The sequence below is a fragment of the Trichechus manatus genome, unplaced genomic scaffold (genome assembly GCF_000243295.1).
Source record: "Trichechus manatus latirostris isolate Lorelei unplaced genomic scaffold, TriManLat1.0 scaffold00008, whole genome shotgun sequence".
Taxonomy (NCBI): Eukaryota; Metazoa; Chordata; class Mammalia; order Sirenia; family Trichechidae; genus Trichechus; species Trichechus manatus.
In genome coordinates, this window is record NW_004443944.1 from 7,276,588 (window position 1) to 7,290,521 (window position 13,934).

At 40.3% G+C, this 13,934-nt stretch overlaps 1 protein-coding gene across 1 annotated transcript in view; it reads left to right on the top strand.

Annotated features, from left to right (window-relative positions):
* LOC111822844 (zinc finger protein 268-like) overlaps positions 1–13,934 on the top strand; it is a 63,363-nt gene that overhangs the window by 2,994 nt on the left and 46,435 nt on the right. Inside the window, exon 2 of the mRNA XM_023742775.1 lies at positions 458–459. Coding sequence (XP_023598543.1) covers positions 458–459 — 2 coding nt within the window. The remainder of the gene's footprint in view (positions 1–457; positions 460–13,934) is intronic.

A 13,934-nucleotide genomic window follows, 5' to 3' on the forward strand; every position in this document is an offset into this window, starting at 1 on the left:
TGTAGTAAAATTTTTCTTTAATAAACCATAACTCAGGCTGTGTTATTCATCTGTCTTGAATGGCAGATGGAAATCAAATTCACACATCAAGATTCTTGAATGAATTCAATCCTTAAGAGAAAAATAAATACTAAATATTTATATTAGGGAATCTGATGCTTTGCATGGAGAGTGGAGTGATCTACGTTTTGGAGACAGACTGCAATCTGGCTCTGATTATTTATATCAGACTTTTCTAACCTGACGGTTTTTCCAGGGTGTCAGAAAATTGCAACAATTCTGTGTGTGACAATTCTCTGACACCCTGGAAAAGTTATCAGGTTAGAATATCCTCCACAACCCTCTGCCCCAGACAGACCAAAACAAAAAAACAACAATAACAAAAAACAGTTATGTAAGAGAATTTAAAAAAATTGATGTATCTGATAAGATCTGAAATGGCCAGTTTGAGAATTAGGTGTGATTCCTTGTTTTCTGGTCCCGTTTTCACCCTAGGAGCAGCCAACTTCTGTGCTGTTTCCAAGAGAGAAGGTTTCGGTAATAATGACATAACTATACTGTGACTCTCCTCTCCTCATCACATATCCTTGTAATTACCATATGGTAACCAATCCAAGAAAGATACATATGTTCTTTTAAGCCAATTGCCTTAGAAGCTTGAATTACAGGAAGTCCTGCCTTATGAGTTCCCTCCACAGCAAGTATTGCCCTATGTATTCCGTCTCAGGAAGTCCTGCCTATAATAACCTATTACCAATCAAGTAATATCTTTTGATGATCTAAGTTTGTAAATAGCAATCAAGTAATGTGTTTCATATCCTTTGTTCCTTCTTATAAAACGTCACTGCTGAGTTGCCATTTTGGACTACTGGATTCTACCGCATGGATTTCAGTCCATCCCCTGCTTGAGCTGATTTTTTTTTTTTTTTTCAGTAAACCACTCAATCTTATATTAAGTAGAGTACAAATGGTTACACTATGACGTTTAATAGCGTAGTCCCAAGGATTTCTGAAGGAATATTACGTGTTTCCAAGAAGTCATGGAACTGGCTCGCCATGGTACCAGCAAGAGCCCTTTGTGCCCAGAACTGTCTCTTCAAATTCTCCAGGTTTGCTGGAGGTCAGCCTCTCAGATTGAAGCCTCTGCTTATTGCGAAGATGACTCAGAGATTGGCTGTCTTTTCTCTATACTATCATTTCCTGACTGTTTTTACTGAACTCCCTTTTCTTTTTGGTGTATCGTAAGGTTTTTACACACATTTAGGTCTTTAATACTTACAAGTTTCTCCATGAGATTTGAAATGTCACGTCCAAGAGTGAAGAAGGAACCTCTAAAGGAACTCCTGCTGATTATATGACTAAACATTATGGCCCTGGAGCGCTGGTGATGCTGTGGTTAAGAGCTATGGCTGCTAACTGAAAGGTTGGCAGTTCAAATCCACCTGCCACTCCTTGGAAACCCTATGGGGAAGTTAACTCTATCCTATAGTGTCGCTATAAGTTGGAATCAACTTGGTAACTAGGTATTATGGCCCCAGTTCAGTCTTGTGGAGGGAAATTTAATCAACCAACGACCACAGCGGTGGTCAATGAGTTAATTAAGTTGAACTTTCTGCACGGCATATTAGAGGCTAAGGGCTTATGAATAAAACTAAAGCAATGGGAGCCATTTGTAATTGGTATTTGGAAGCTTCCCAAAGAAACCATAATGATAAATTTGCCTCCTTGCAGGAGACTGTTTCAAAACAAGCTAAACAAAGAGTGTCAGAGCTCTATAACCTCAATGACTATGTACATGGCAGCACCCTATATACCCTCCATTTTCCCAAAAGGACTCCCTTTCTCAAAATAGCTCCGTTTCCCCAAATGGTTCCCTTTCCCAGGATGACTGCCTCTCTCAAAATGGCTCACTCTCCCAAAATGGCTCCCTTTCCTAAAATGGCTTCCTTTCTTAAGTGGTGAAGTCCCTTGCATCTGTCCCAGCCTCTGATGCCCAGAGCCCCTCCTTTTCCTCTGCCCCTCCAGCAGCTATTCCCCTGTACCCCTCTTCACCTACATACTCCACTGAAAACCCCCTCAGTGAACCTCCTTAATATCTCAAGGAACCTCTAGAAGTAAAACCCGTTTATGAAATGCCTTTTAAAATTAAATATCCTGAAGAGGCTTTTGTCCCCTGATCAAAAGTGAAACTTCACTCTAATGTTAAGGATTTTCTTAACTCTCATGAAGATCCTCACAAATTCACTCAAGAATTTAGAATCTTGGCTGATAACCTATGAACCTGGTCCAGCAGACTTACATAATTTAATAAATTCACTGATAGGGCCAGGTGATACTCAAAGGTGGACAGAAAAGGCCTGATGGAAAACCCCTACAGAATCCCTAACCATGGAAATAGCACATACTAGTGCTGTTGTCACAGACCTTATTGAAGCTATCGCAAAGGTTTTTCCCCGAAAAATAGATTGGACAAAGGTTCAGGGTTGCAAACAAAATGAAGGTGAAATTGTTTATGAGTATAGGGACCATTTGACTGAACTTTTTCAAGAAAACTTGGGTTTAAAGGTAGAACATTCTGGATATCATATTGCTTTAAATTCCCTTTTTGTCAGTGGCCTCCATCCAGAGCTCACTGAGTTAGCCAAGTGCCAGAAACTAGATTGGGAAAATGAAAACACTTCACAGTTAGCCATTCTAGCCTATAAGCTGTGTCAAACTCTTAAACAGCAGGCTAGGGAAGCTGAACTGAGAACTAAAGCAAAACAAAATCAACATAGCCCTGCAATTACAGCAGTTGCAGACCTGGCCTCAAAATAATTTCCTCACACGAAACAGGTTCACCTGACATATGGCTAAGACTGGGCCCTGTAGCTTGCCCCTTGTTGGTTACTACTGTAAAAAAAACCTGGACATTTTAAAAGGGAATGTTTAAAACTAAAAATAATCTGGGCAACCTAATACTGGATGTAGCCCAGAAGGAGGTAGAATGAAGGGGCTGTGGGGACAAATAGGACTTTCCTATGGTAGCACTAAACTCTTAGGGAGAAAATACTATTCAGATAAAAGGAGAACCGTGCAAATGTTTAACTATATTATCTGCAATAAACCTCACAAATTTCAAAAGCCCTTGCTCTGGGTAATAAACTTCCAGAGTCATAGGGGTTACTAATCAAGAACAGATTTTAACCCATTCCTGGTCTCTCTGTCTCTGTGGGTCCTATAGAGGACATGCACCCATTTTCACTGAGCTTAAATACTCCAGTAAATTTATTAGGAAGAGATCTGTTATCCAAATGGAATTGTCAAATAAAATTCACAGGAACAGGAGAAATGCTATTAGATTTACCTGAAGCCAATCAACAGATAGACTCTACAATAGAAAATACTTTAAGTGAAGAAGCCTACTCTATTTACACCACTCAGCTTACCACCACAAGAAGGTCATTCCCCTACTTTATCCAATACTGTGAAATGTCTTCTGTATCTGAAAGTTTATGGGCTACTGCTTCTGATGTTGGTTAGCTCCTGTCAGCTGAACCAATTAAAATTCAAATAGATACCTCTAAACCCCTACCTAAAATTTCTCTGTACCATTTAAAATGAGAAGCTAAGGAAAGACTTGTTCGTTTAATTCAAGATGTTTTGGCTAAAGGCTTAATAATACTTTGCACTGATAACTGCAACACTCCAGTTTTCCCTGTTAAGAAACCCAACAATCGGGGCTGGAGATTGGTACAAGATTTGTGTGGTATTGACCGTATAATAATTCCAAGATTCCCTGTAGTTTCTAACCCTACCTGCTCTTCTCTAGTATCCCCATGAAGTGATTCACCTTACAGTAGTCAAACTTTACCGGGCTATTTTTAGCATTCCAGTCCATCCAGACAGTCAATATTTGTCATCACTTGGGGGGACCTGCAATTTCCCTGAGCTGTCATGACCCAAGGTTTTCCTGAGTCCCCCCACTTATTTTTTGCAGATTTACATACTTTACACTTCACTTGGGGGTCTGCATTATTATAATATGTGGCTAATTTACTGCTCTGCTCTAAACATCAACAGGCATGTCTTACCGATAGTCTCCTGTTGTGACAACACTTGGCCAGAGGAGGTCACAAAACATCCAGAGAAAAATTAGTTAGCCAATACCTTTTGTTAAGTATTTGAGACATATTATTTCAGCAAAAGGGGTAACTATAGACCCCAAAAGAAAAGAGACCTTCTTAGCTTATCCTGTCCTACATCCTGGAAACAAGAGGATTTCTAGGACTCTGCGACTATTGCAGATCTTGGATACCTAATTTTTCTCGGCTGGCTCAACCTCTTTATCATTTTCCAAAGAATTCAGAGCTTGACCCCTTCCAGCTCTCCAAGGATAGCCAAAATGGCATAACTCAACTAAAAGAAGCATTGATTAACACTCCTGTTCTAGGGTTTCCTGATTATAATTTAGAGTTTTCACTTTTTATCATGAGATTTCAGGAAATGCTGTGACAACCCTCACTCAAAAACACGGACAGCAACAGAGACCCACTGATTATTATAGCATACAGCTGGACCCTGTTGCAAGGGGCTGCCGCCCTTCCCTTAGAGCAGTTGCTACAATGTCTAGACTAGTTGATGCCACAGCAGATATAGTTTTAGGAAATTTTCTTGACATTTATGTCCCTCATGTGGTGTCAGCCATTTTATATTCAACACTTACTCAACACCTGTTGGCCAGCAGGCTGACTTCTTATGAAGTTCTTTGGGCCATTTCTAATATTCAGTTACATACTATAACGTCTCTGAATCCAACTACATTGTTACTTTTACCTAATAATGATGACCATCTACACCATAATTGTTTAAATTTTATCATACATCTTTTGTCTCCTAGACCGGGTTTACAAGAAACCCCCTTATTGTTTCAATTTAGTTCTATTTGTTGAAAGGTCATATTTAAAGCTTGAACCTACCAACTCTCATTACCAGGGAGTATATGCCATCACTACCTCAACTGAGGTCCTCGAAAGTGGCATCCTTCCTGAAGTCACTTCAGCTCAGCAAGCTGAACTTACTGCACTCACAAAGACTTGGAAACAGAATTGTGGATGGACAGTAAATATTTTTACTGATCTAGGTGTGCTTTGGGATTACTCATGGTTTTCGCATGGTATGGAAACAAGGCGGGGGAGGGGGGGTTCCTGACTTCTTCTGGGAGCCAAATTAAAATGAGCCATTAGTAGCAGACCTCTTAGAAGCCATTTTGCTCACCTCTGAAATTGCTATAATTAAAATCGAGGTCCACCAACCCAAAGGAGCTCCATGAACAGAGGAAATTAAAGGAAACAACTTAGCTGACAGAGAGCTAAAAAAGCCACTTCCCAAACACCCTTTAGATGCTGCACTCGTTCATGACCACGATAATTACACTCGTGATCATGATGAAAAAGAGGAAATAGATAATAAATAATGAAACAGGATGGCTTTAAATATGGCACCTGTAAAATGTTGCATGCCAAAATTTGACACCCCAAAATTTTTATAATCACTTTTTAAACACCATCAGTTAACTCCTGCAGAAGAAATTACAGAAAGGGAACAAGCCAGCTGTCATCAGTATCCAGAATACTGCACTGTGGATTGGGCCTTATGAAAAACCCGTTTTGCCAGAATGCTTACATGTTCCTATGGTTAGAAATTACTGGAATGATAATATAAGAATAATGACAGGTGAACTGATCAGGGCTTTAGAATCCTATTGATGGGGGGATTCTTCTGTCACTGTAGACCATGTTTTTTCTCATGGTTTTAAAGATCACACCCCACCTTGTGTCAATCCTGTTAATGCTCCTCACAAGATTTTAACAGTTATGTATGGTCCCTCACATTGCGAGACTGTTCCCAATGATGAACAGCCTTTTACATTCCTGTAGAGAATTGCTCTAGGCCTGAAGGAATTGCCTTAAAGGATTTATTTGACCATAAAAATCAGCCCCACACAATGAGGTTGAAAAATGGAAGAAACATGGTTGCTCCCAATGCTCCACCTCTGGATATGGATGGAACCCAACGAGAACTTAGTTCTCCCCAAATTCCTGCAAGCCCCTATATTGGAGGCATTGCATATGAATACCCATTTGAGAAGAGATAAGATGATAGAAATTTTAAAGAAATATTGGTGAGGCATTTTTATGAAGCCGCTGAACAAGTGGCTTCCCAATGTTCGATTTACTCTCAATTTAATTCAAGCAAACCTTATAAAGCTCCAGCTGGAAGATTTCCCTTGCTGTCAGCACCAGTGCTTGAATGTTATATTGGCTTTTATCCAGCTCGCCCTCTCAAGTTGTTACAAGTTTGTATCAGGAATGATTTTTAGATTTTCTTACTGGGTAGAAGCTTTCCCCAGTCCTCAAGCTACTGCCGTGTTTGTGGCTAGGAAACTTCTTAAAGAACATTATTACCACTTGGAAAGAACCAAGGGTCCTTTGTAGTGACCAAGGCACCCATTTTCCTGGGCCAAAAATTAAGGAAATATGTAAAATCTTCCCCATTTTTCAAAGATTTCTTTGTCCATGTCACCCTCAATCCTCTGGTCCAGTTGAAAGAACTAATGGTATAATAAAAACTCAACTAGCCAAATTTTCCAAATCGGTACAATTACCTTGGACTAAGATGTTGCCTCTGGTCCTTTAAATTTAAGATCTACTCAATTTGGACCTCACAAATTTTCTCCTCATGAAGTTAATACTGGATGTCCAGTGACCCTCCCCTAGTGAGTTACATGACCTGATTCAAGTTTAGTTCAATTGGATTTGTTTGAATATTATAAATCTTTGATCCAGTATTCTAAAGAATACCTTACAAAGGTTAAGGAAGTTTTTGATAATGAAAAGCGAAAAATATCTAAATTACCTAATGTTCAACCTAGAGATTATGTTTACTGGAAAAGACACCAATTAAAACATTCCCTCAAACCTCAATGGAAAGGACTTTATTTGATCCTTCCCACTAATCCTTGTGCAGCTAAATTACAGGAAGTTAAGGCTTGGATTCATTTATTCCAACTGAAGAAAGCCCTGACTCCTGAATGGACTGTTGAGCCTCATGAAGGTTTGAAATTAAAATTCAGACATCACCAGGAAGAGAAGGAGATGACGGCTGGGTAGACTGATTTCCCGAGATCTTCAGACCTGACCTGAAACTGCCTATGCAACCTGTAGTAAAAGTTGGACTGTTTGACTTTTTCTCTACTATTTTTTATATCTTCAGATTATTAGCTGTTATGCATGATTGTGGACTTGTATCCTGGTTGTTCTGGTGATCATATTATGCCAAATGTTATCTTTGAAATAAGTTGTTTAAATGAGGGATTTAACTCTTTTTGAATTTTTCTTAGTCACTGGAATCATTTTTACTCATGGGTAATTTGATGGTTTTAATGATCTAACTCTTCTGTAGTGCCACCTTCTGATCATTAGAGTAATTTTTACTTAACTTGAATTTATAACTTGCCATTGCTTTTGAAACAGTGTTTTGTTTTTTAAACTTAAATTTTTAGAATAAAACCATTTTCAGTGTAGAGGTACTAAGAATTTGTTTTCCGATTATTCTAATCCTTTTTATTGTCATTGGACTCCAACTCTGAACTATTATTCCTTGTTTTAATATCTTGTTCTTCTCCTGAAAACCCAAACCCCTTTTTATAATGTTGCTTTTACAGAATAGTTGTATTTCTTATGACGTGTGTCAGATTGGAATCCATATCAGTTCCCTTGTTTTAAATTCTAATCATATTTTTATAACTGTTGCTACCATTTATATTCTGTTAACCCCTTGCTATTGATGCCAGTCACAGGTTAATTTAGTATGACACATGAATGTTGGAGTAACACTGTATCTTTTTATCATTATCCTTCTGATTATATTTGTCCCTTATTTGTTAGCCATCTTCTCGACACAAAACCCTGAAAGGGTGAGCAAGGGCACAAAAGGCTGAAACAAACAGAGGGTTACAATTGGAAGATGACTAATAACCTCCGTGATACTGAGTCATCAAATCCTAAAGGATGAATTTTAGCCACTGGATACGGCGTGTGGGAAAACTTCATCCAACTCCAGCCACCATGAATCCTATCCTGCCTAGTGCCCTCCAATGTTGCCATGGAAGGCGGGTCAGCAGCAAGCTGTCTAAGATCACTCTGGGCAGCCAGGATGGGGATCACACTTACACTGATGTCCATATTCGTTATACCCCTTTCCTTTGGCACTTCAGAGTCCACTTCAGATCAAGTCAGCACTTTGCCAAATGTCTAATTTTGGCTTATATTCCCATTGCATCATTGGTCTTCTGCTCCAGGGTGATGGGATACTACTAGACTTGGACATACCATGTCCCTGGGGTAGCTGGTGAATTTCTTTTGGAGGATGTCTTAGTTGTCTAGTGCTGCTGTAACAGAAATACCGCACATGGGTTCCTCTAAAGTACAGAAATTTATTTTCTCACAGTTAGGAGGCTAGAATTCCGAATTCAGGGCACCACTTAGGGGAAGGCTCTCTATCAGCTCTCTCTCTCATGGAAGTCCTTGTCTGTGTCAGCTTCTCTAGCCCCTTTGTTCTTTGGTTCCATGGAGATCTCCATGTAGCATCTCCACTAAGACTGTGCCTAAACAGATAGAGGATGCAGTAGTCCCTTCAATATGGGCACAAGGGCAACCAGGGCAAGCTAAAAATGTTGTCCCAGTTAAGGTTGAAGTGTTACCAGGAATCGACCCACCATGGGTGAAGAGATACCCACTAAGGCTAGAGGCAAAACAAGGACTCTACCCACTTAACCACCAATATCTAGAACTGGACTCATAAGATCATGCCAATCCACTCCTAATACACCAGTTTTGCCTGTAAAGAAACCTCATTCCAATGAGTATAGGTTTGTTCAAGACCTCAGAGCAATTAACCAAATAGTAGTTATAATCCATCCTGTAGTGCCAAATCCATATACTTTGCTAGCCACTCTTTCAGGAGATTTTGCCTGATTTATTGTTCTAGACCTTCTTTTGTATACCATTAGAGTCTGAAAGCCAAGAAGTGTTTGCCTTTGAGTGGGAGGACCCCAAAAGTGGCGATAAACAACAGTTCTGCTGGACTGTACTTTCACAGGTGTTCAAAAATAGCCTCATATTCTTGGTACAGCTGTGGTTAAAGACTTAAGACAATTAACGCTCCAAAACTGAGTTCTGCTTCAATATGTTGACGACTTGCTCATAGCAAGCAAGAGTAAAGAAGAATAGATTTAAACTCTATCACCACTCTGAACTTTCTGGGCCAGGCTGGGGACAAAATATCCAGACGCAAGGCCCAGATTTCCCAAGCCAAGGGTACATTCCTAGGATTCTGGATCTCTCAGGGAAGAAGAGAACTGCTGCCAGAGAGAAAAGAGACTATTTGTGCAATCCTGCCTACCAGGTCCCAGAGGCAACTCTGAGGATTCCAGTAATGGTAGGTTTTTGCAGAATCTGGATTCCCAACTTTGGACTAATAGCCATGCCATTATATAAAGCAACTGAAGGGAAAGATTCAGATCCATTAGTTTGGACTGATAAACAACAAAAAGCCTTCCAGACAAAGAAAAACTCATATTGGCCCCAGTCCTGGGACTTCCCATTCTAGAAAAACCCTTCGAACTGTTCGTGCATAAGAGTCAGGGAATAGCGGTAGATGTCCTAACCCAAAAGTTGGGGGACTGGTGACAATGTGTTGCTTATTTTTCCAAGGTTCTAGACATGATCACTATTGTGTGGCCTGCCTGTCTATGAGCTGTGGCAGTCAGAGTGCTAATTTTAAAAGAGGCAGAAAAGCTAAGTTTAGGGTAAGCAATCACCATGTTTGTTCCTCGTTTGGTCTTGACAATATTAGAACAAAAAGGAGCCCACTGGATGACAGCAAGGTGAATGACTCACTACCTGTCTTAGTCATCTAGTGCTGCTGTAACAGAAATACCACAAGTGGATGGCTTTAATAAACAGAAATTTACTCTCTCAAAGTCTAGGAGGCTAGAAGTTCAAAATCAGGGTGCTAGTTCCAAGAGAAGGCTTTCTCTCTCCATTGGCTCTAGGGTAAGATCCTTATGATCAATCTTCCTCGTTCGAGGAGCTTCTCAGCACAGAGACCCCGGGTCTAAAGACATGCTATTCTCCTGGCTCTTGTTTCTTGGTGCTATGAGGTCTCCAAGTCTCTCTGCTCACTTCTGTCTTTTATCTCAACAGAGATTGGCTCTAGACACAGTCTAATCTAGTAGATTGAGTCCTGCCTCATTAACACAATGGCTACTAATCCCACCCCATTAACACCATAGAGATAGGATTTACAACACATAGGAAAATCACATCAGATGAAAAAATGGTGGACAATCACACAATACCAGGAACCATGGCCTAGCCAAGTTGACACACAATTAGGGGGACACAATTCAATCCATGACACTGCCTAATTAGACAACCCAGCTGTAATTTTAAAAGAAGCAACCACCTTAAACCCAGCTACATTGTTGCCTTCACAAACCACCCTTGGTTTTGGACACGATTGCGTGCAAATAATAGATGAAGTTTATTCCAGCAGACCTGATTTGAGTGATGAGCCTCTCCAAAACCCTGACCTTGAGATCTTTACAGATGGAAGTAGCATATCGAACAAGATATGCTGGATATGCTATAGTGACACTCTGGGAAACCCTTGAAGCTGAACTTCTTCCACCAAGAACCTCACCTCAAAAGGTTGAGCCCGTTGCCATGGTAATGGCTGTCTATCAAAAGATAAAACCGGGAATGTTCACACGGACTCAAAGTATGTTTCTGAGATTTTGCATGCTCATGGAGCCCTTTGAAAAGAAAGGTGCATCCTCAATACTGCAGGACAGGAAATTAAAGGTGCAACAGAAATCCTCCAGGTACTAGAAGCTATCTGGTTACCAAGGAAAGTAGCAGTCATCTATTGTCAAGGACACCAGAAAGGACATACACACGTTATTAAAGGAAACTGGAGAGCTGATGAAGCTGCAAAAGCAGTGGCCAAAATGCAATTGCAATCTGCCACTGTGGCCCCCTTGATACTCCAGATAGAGATCTCAAAAGAAGAAGCCCCAGGGTATTCAGAAGAAGACCTCAAACAGGCTGAAGTGTGGGGAGCCACTCAAGATGTAGGAAACTGGAAATCTACCCTGCAAGGAAAAGTTCTATTTCCAAACAAATGCTGTACCCCATTTTCAAAAAATCCCATGCATCCTCCCACTACAGACATGAAAGCTTGTATGAATGGGTAAGACAGCATATACTGAGCACTAAAGTTCATTCTACCGTAGACAAAGTTATCTAAAGGTGTCCCAACTGTATAAAAACAATCCAAAAACTCATCGTCCTTCCTCCTTCCCTGGAGTACAGTTCCAAGGCCCAGCACCTGGCGAAGATTGATAACTAGATTTTACTGAAATGCCTCACACCATTGGAAACTGCAAGTATCTTTTAGTTTTTGTAGATTCCTTTTCAAGTTGGGTTGAAGCCTTCCCATGTAGAACTGAAAAAGCTAAAGAAGTAGCTAAACATCTTATACATGACATCATTCCACAGTTTAGATTACCTGCTTCCATGGGAAGTGATAATGGACCTCACTTTGTAGCTGACTTAACGCAAAAAGTCGCACATTTCCTAGACATCAAATGGTGACTACATGCAGCCTGGAGACCACAATCCAGTGGAAAGAATGAACCAGACACTTCAAACACACATAGCAAAGGTGTGTCAAGAAGCAAAATTAACATGTATATAGGCTCTCCCTATAGCCTTGCTTAGGGGTAGGGTGGCTCCCAGAAGCGCGCTCAAATTAAGCGCTTTTGAGCTAGTCTACAGGAAGTCCCTCCTGAAAAATCATGGACTGTCAAATGGTGACCATTTAATTGTATTAGGTGAAAAAACTGTACGAGAATATTTGTGTTCTTTGTCTGTTGTCCTTTATTCTCTCCACAGATACACCCTTACCAGACAAGAACACCCTCCTGAGGTGACAGTCCACCCACTTCAACCTGGAGATTGCGTCCTGCTGCGTGCCTTGAAAAACGAGCCTCTCCAGCCCAAGTGGAAAGGAACTTTCGAAGTTCTTCTCATCACCCATACAGCGGTCAAACTGAAACGAGTCAAACTTTGGATTCACCACACCCAGCTGACAGCGGCACCTGCCCCAGACTCCGACCCTACAAAGACAACTCTTCAGGATAACTGAAACTGTGAGCCATTACAAGACCTGAGGTATCTGTTTGAGAGACTCTGAATTTGTAACCTAGAGAGCTTGTTAACTGTGGTTTTTTCCTTCCTTTTCATATTTCACCCATTTAAGATAGCAGGTCTCTTAAGCTAGACCCTGTTTCATGCAAGGATGAAGCTGTGGTATGTCACTTCCATTCTTCTCCTAACTCTATTCTTCACGTGGTCTTGGCATAGTAATGCTTTCGTCAAATTAGCACAATCAATAGCAAGTGCGACCAACATGATTAAATGTTGGATTTGTCAATACATCAGAAAGCTGCTTGGCTTCATGTTCCTAACTGAGATAGGTCAAATATGTTTGACTGGTTCACCTCATGGTTACCTAATTATAATTGGCTAAAGCATTTGTTTACTATTTTTATTTTCTTTAATTGTAACAGGAATTTTTGTATGCTGTTCTATAAAATATTTTCCTTTTTGTCTATCTTGGTGCAAGCTAAAAAAAAAGAACAGAAAAAAAAAAAAACCGAGCATAGAAATTTATGTTTAATACAGTCCCCTACACCAAGGAGCCATTGCCCAATTTAGAAGATGCTCTCCACAACCCAGGGAATATGGCTTATTGCCATATCCCTAAAGAGAAGGAGGGATTGATAGCCCACACAGCCAGGAGCTGCTTAGCCATTATCAAACAAAACCTTAAGCCATAGCACTGGGTATGGCTCAATTAGCAGCTGCTCAAACCAAGGGGAACATGCCCCCTCCTGTCCATTGTCCTCAAAGTGCTGCGTGTAGCTTAAGCCTACATGCCAAAGAAAAAAATGCAATTTGTCTTACTGGGCCTGCATGCCATGATAACCGATGTAGTCCGTAATGTTTGTATGTACTTCCTTGTGGGAGACAGTATAAAAGATTCTGCCTCCTTTTGTTCGGGGAATTTGATTTGCGGTATACAACCTCCTTGCTCCTTTTCTGCGTGCTAGCAATAAACGCTCCTCCTCCCTCCTCACCTTGGTGTGTCTTTATTGATGAAAAGCCACACCAAGCAGGACCTGCTTTGGATAACATGACAAGACTGTGTATATTGAGATGATCCTAAAAATTGCTGTTAGAAGACTTTATTTTGGTGAGATACAGCGTAGTATAAGTCAATGGTTCACCCTTGAAAATCAAAATGATTGTCAGGTGGGGTCTGGTGTCTGAGATCTTTCAAGCTTCTGGGAAGATTCCTTCCCCCCTTTGCTTTGCCTTTGGGGTTTTTGCCTCATCAAGAGATGCCTTTTTCTTTGTGGTGATTTCGCCATGTCTGTAATGTGAAACCTTTGGATTTCCCACATTTGCAAGTTTTAAGAAAAACAACCACCACCACCACCTAGTTTGAAGGCAGTGCCACCTAATCAAGTGGCATAAAAACACATCTCTTAACTTTCCATGAGAGTCTTTTAATTTTCTTTTGTTCTCCCTAATATAAGACTTTAGCTTATTAATACTTTAATACTTGAGCTACATTTATTGGACACTCAACATAAATAAACATAGCTTTGAATGGAAATAATATTAGAGTGGCATGCTCTAATATTTCATCATCATTGTGGTGACCATTCCTCTGTTAGTGTTTAAGGATGGGAAGTTCTGTAGTAATTCTCTTTCATGGACGTGGCTTGATCAGAGAAAATTAATCCCAAGGCAACAACATCA